Here is a 4,992-nt window from a genome sequence, read left to right on the forward strand (position 1 = left end):
CCTGCAGCGCGGGCCGTTTCGCCGCCCTGCCCACATCCCCTGCCACGCTCTGGCTGACACACCACGCTCCGTTGGCAGCTCCTGGTCACTGCGCTCCCTCACGGCTTCTCGTATAGGTCTGGGTTCCGTCGCGTTACCCTGGCAGTGCCCTGGCCTCGTCAGCCCCTCCTGCGAGAGTCGGTGGCTCCTGGTGGGTCTCTCCACTCTCCTGAAGTTCTCCTGTCAAAGGAAAGCCTCAGAAAACCAGCTCTAGTGTTACCATGTGATAACAAAGAAGAGTCAGCAATTCTAAACAATTATTAAGGAAAATATTTAATCGAAGTGTTGCATGTTTATACCAAAACAATAGACTGTGCCGCGTGTTTTCTCTTTGCCTCTTCAGGTATACGCTCCTGCACATCCATTTCATTGAGACCTTGCTGCTGTAAATAGTGAATTGAAACAGGACTGGAGTTACTAATTTCTCAGCGTTGGGAAAGCGTAAAGAAAATTAATTGAAAATGGAAAATAAATTGAGTTGTAAGACAGCTTGTGCTTTAGCCTACCGACCGTTTTTAAAAAGAGTAGGCTTACACATGAACGTGAAAACAGAATGAGCTTGCAAGTTCAGGAGAAAGCGGTGACCGTACAGTTAGGCTGCGCTCTGTTTTGCTGATGGATAACCGGGGGTTCCCTGTGGTTATCTCCGGTCTGTTTGGAAATCGCTGCTGTGCATTTCTAAGTCCAGCATAGCTGGCTTTGTCTTGGCAGGCCTATGTGTTACCCGAGTGTAGATGGCAACCTTTGCTAATCTGTTAATCTGTAAACATTGAAATTAGGAAAAAATAGCAAAGTTTGGTTGCTGGATTTGTCTTTATTGATCTTCTGTCTGGTGAAATGTCATTGTCCTAACTGTGCAATTATTTATTTTGGAGTATTGTGGTTTATTAATATTTCACGTTGTTCCAGGAAAACTGGTACCAAGCGCAGCTGAGCCTTTGAACCCTACAAGCTGTCGAACACAAAGGTCGGTAGCGCGAGATATTCAAACTCGCTTTCTGTTTCCTGCCATGAATTTCTTTGTACAGTACTGGGGGAGGGGGGAGCAGCTTTGTTTAACGATGGAAGCAGTTCGCCCTTTTACGTCCTCCTCCTGCCTGTGTGCTAGGAGCATTGATACGGATGTGTGCTCCTGTCTCACATCAAATAAAAACTGAGTGGAGCCCACGCTAGGAGAAACGACCTGTTACATTTACTGGGAGATCTGAATGACTCAAACCTCCTCCTCTCAGATGAGTGGTACTCGTGGGTTTGTAGTGTAGCCTCATTGCCTTTAGCGCTCTCTGGCCCAAATCCAGCGGTTTGTTAATCGGGGATCTGCATCTGTGTTCCAGCTGTGCAGATTAGAACACAGCTTTGTAATTTATGAAGTGAAAAGTCAAAGGAAAGACAGCTCGAGCAGAACAGCTGGTAACTTTATGCTGATGAATGTAACGTAACTGCTAATTGGGGTGGGTATTAGTTTTCTGTTGGGCAAGTGAGAGAGAAGCAAGCCAGGCTTCGGTAGGAACTCTCCTTACCGCTGATGGACGTAAGAAACCAAAGGATGTTGCAATGAGCGAGAGTGTAGGCGGAGATAAGTTCAGTTTAAATATTACAGGTGAAATGTTCTTTTATTGTAAAAATAAAACATACTTTAAAAACATCTACTTATTCAGAACTCTGTTAAAATGTTGGAGAAGTGAAGGAAAACGGGAGCAATAAAGTCCTTAAACCCCTCCAAATATATAGCAAGGGACACATGCATGCAAAAATTAGTGATTTTTAAAGAGCCTCAGAAGCAAGATTTTGGATAATATCACTTAGATAATTCACCTTTCTGTTCATTTTTACCGATCTCCAGACATAGGTTTTGCGTAGCAAAGAGAGCAAAATGTTCCCTGTAACGGGATGTGATTTCTCGTTTCTACTCTCTACCCTCCGTCTCATGTCTGGTTTCACAGAAACAAATCAAACTGCTACCACCTCCCCCTTTACCCTACCACAGGCACCACCCCAGCGTTCACGGGACTCTTCCTCTTACAAATCGCAAAGGCTCACCTGCCTGGGGAGGGTCTCACTAGCCTGGATGCATATGTAGAAGCTCCTCTTGGAGATGCAGTTTAAGCCAGGAAGAGGGCACAGACCCAACGGTGGTGTGAGCTGACAGAGCAGAAGCGTTTTTCTTTTGACAGGCCACGGTGCAGTGGTGGCTTTGTCACCCTAACATGGCTTGTTGGCAGGTGGAGACCCAGCCCTAGGGAGACGGCGTGTTCTCGCCCAGCTGCCCACGGCAAGCTTTTTGCGTTGCTCTGTCACACACAGCGTATGCGTAGGGGTCAGTACAAGGTACGCGCACGAGGATATTGGCCAGAATATTCTGGCCGTCTCCAAGCAGTTTCAGCTCCAAGGACCCTGAGCCACCACCAGTATTCTGGGATGGACTGTCCTGTGCCCCTAGTTCTTCCACGGGAAGACAGAGCAAATGGTTCCCTATCTCTTGGCTTTTCTTCCCAGAGCTCTGTTGCGTTTCTCCTCAGTCGTCTCTCTTTCCAGGCTGAAGAGCCCCAGTCTACCTAGTTGTTCTTCATCCTGATTCCATTCCCTACCCTTTTATCATCCCTTTTGGCCTTCTCCAAGCTCTCCAGGGCTGTCATCTCCTACTCTTGGCTTTTGTGTGTTGATAAAATACAGAGATTGAGAGAACGGACGGAGCTTTCAACGGGCGCTTTGAGGGGCGGGTGGGGAATTCCAGCCAGCGGAAACAAACTTGCCTGGTCAGAACATGTACGTTGCTGAAGTGTTTTCATGTCATCTTCAGAACTGGGAATTCAGACAAGCCTATCACTGCAGATCCAGGAAGGAAAGTGGAGGAGAACTTACCTGCTGCACCACCAGCAGACAGCACAAGCTCAAATTCAAGACGAAATGAAAGTCACAGGAGAGTGCTTTGCTTTGATAACGTCCTACCCGCTCCAGGAGGAAACGCCCCAATTCAGACCACTAAGAGCTTATCCCAAAAGGAGAGAAACGAAAACACTTCATCTGCTGTTGACTCTGCATCATCCTCTGCTAAGGCCCAGGTAGCCAAGAGAGAGAAGGAGAAAACGTTGCCTAGAATTCTCTGTAAGCCGGAAGTTGGTAGCAACAAAAGCACATCTGCAAAGGAGCCGCCGCCTGAGCGGAAGGTGGCAGCTGGAGGGCTTCCATCAGATCCCTTCCACAAGACTACAGCGAATAAAGAAAATGAATTGCAAAGGGATATTGACGACAAACAGAAGAACCAAGACGCTGCCAAGCTCTCAAATGGTCAACAGAGCGTTAGCTTACGGAATGAGAAGACGGTTGCTTCGGTGCAAGAGCTGAACAAAAAGCCAGGGTCACTGTCCAGTGGGAGTGGCAAGTCTTCAGTGTCCGTTTCTTCGTCTCCGAAGGAGCCAAAGCGAGAACCAGCCAAAGTTTCCAACCAAGGCCTTTGCCTGTCCAGTCCCTTATCGAAACAATGTGTGGAAATGCTGCAAGACATGCAGTGGCACAGTCCCGCTAGTAAAACAGTCGAAAACGGAGAATTGCCGGTACCCCGTACGCCATCTGGAGTTGGGGACAGGCACACAGATGATACCACAGATAGTGTACGGACACCGACCTGTCGGCGCTTCAACGAGGACAGCGCGACCCCTAGGATAATGGTTCCCCCCGCTACCCCAGACTTGCCGGCCTGCAGCCCGGCTAGCGAAACAGGTAGCGAGAACAGCGTCAGCATGGCCGCCCACACGCTGATGATACTGTCACGGGCGGCTATCGCAAGGACTAGCACTGCAACCCCGCTGAAGGACAACACCCAACAGTTCAGGTCCGTAAGGAGCACAGTAAAGAAGAGGAAGCTAGAGGACTTGAATGAGGGCGAGAGAAATTCTCGTTCTGCAAATAGAAAAGACCTTCAGAGCTCTCCAACACCATCAAAAAAGAAGAAAATAAAGGCAAGTACCGGCATTTTTTTTTCCATTTAAATTTCTAAATATGTATTAGACATCCGTATACGTGTTAGTGATAACAGAATGGTTCAGGTGCTAGTCCAAATCCCCGACATCCTATTTGTATTTGTTGGTTTTACTAAACTTTGTCTCTTAGAGCCTATTCTGAACTAGTTTTCTTAAGCTCAGTCTAGTCTTCAGATGCACACAAGTAACTCCTGCTGACTCTCTGTGCACACCTAGGAGTTTCTAAATTCTAACTTCAGACCAAGCTTCTACACGGAATGGTGGAATTAGTCCAAACTCATACCAGGCTTTACTAGAACTCAAGCTCTTTGTGCCTCCTCTTTTACCACCAGGAGTAGGGACCCCTGTTTTGTGTATTCCCAGTCTCCGTAGCCTGCGGCACCACGGCTTTGTCCTGGGTTTTAGTGACCAACAGCAAAGGTGATGTCTGAAAACGGTCCCAGAGGAGACATGGTGTAACTTTGTACTTCACCACACTTGGTCATAGCGTAACTAAAGTGCTCACCTAGGAGTAGTGGCGAGAGCTGAGGGGCTGCACCTGGCTGAAGGCCGGAGCCTGTGCGAAGCCAAAAGCTCAGCTACTCATGTGCCACGCCGTGACATTTATGCCCCGAGGCATCACCATTTCAGTGACTGATTCCTTTGTGCAGCTGTTGGCTGCAGGGTAGAGGGAAGGATGAGGAAGACAGGAATGCTCACAGACTCTCCCGTACCCCGGGTTCTTCCTATTGAACACGACTAAAGCCAAAAGCTCAGCTACTCACGTGCCACGGCCGTGACATTTATGCCCCGAGGCATCACCATTTCAGTGACTGATTCCTTTGTGCAGCTGTTGGCTGCAGGGTAGAGAGAAGGATGAGGAAGACAGGAATGCTCACAGACTCTCCCGTACCCCGGGTTCTTCCTATTGAACACGACTCTTCTTTTCCTCTCCTACAGAAAAAGAAGCTCCCAAATTCTTTTCCAGCAGGAA

At 48.2% G+C, this 4,992-nt stretch overlaps 1 protein-coding gene across 1 annotated transcript in view; it reads left to right on the forward strand.

Moving 5' to 3' along the window:
• The window catches only part of NPAT (nuclear protein, ataxia-telangiectasia locus), a gene marked incomplete at its 5' end in the record, with an annotated part of 23,981 nt that overhangs the window by 16,803 nt on the left and 2,186 nt on the right, over window positions 1-4,992 (forward strand). Inside the window, 2 exons of the mRNA XM_010134023.1 lie at window positions 2,713-3,998; window positions 4,959-4,985. Coding sequence (XP_010132325.1) covers window positions 2,713-3,998; window positions 4,959-4,985 — 1,313 coding nt within the window. The remainder of the gene's footprint in view (window positions 1-2,712; window positions 3,999-4,958; window positions 4,986-4,992) is intronic.

Source organism: Buceros rhinoceros, unplaced genomic scaffold, assembly GCF_000710305.1.
Source record: "Buceros rhinoceros silvestris isolate BGI_N320 unplaced genomic scaffold, ASM71030v1 scaffold4214, whole genome shotgun sequence".
In the NCBI taxonomy this organism is placed as follows: domain Eukaryota; kingdom Metazoa; phylum Chordata; class Aves; order Bucerotiformes; family Bucerotidae; genus Buceros; species Buceros rhinoceros.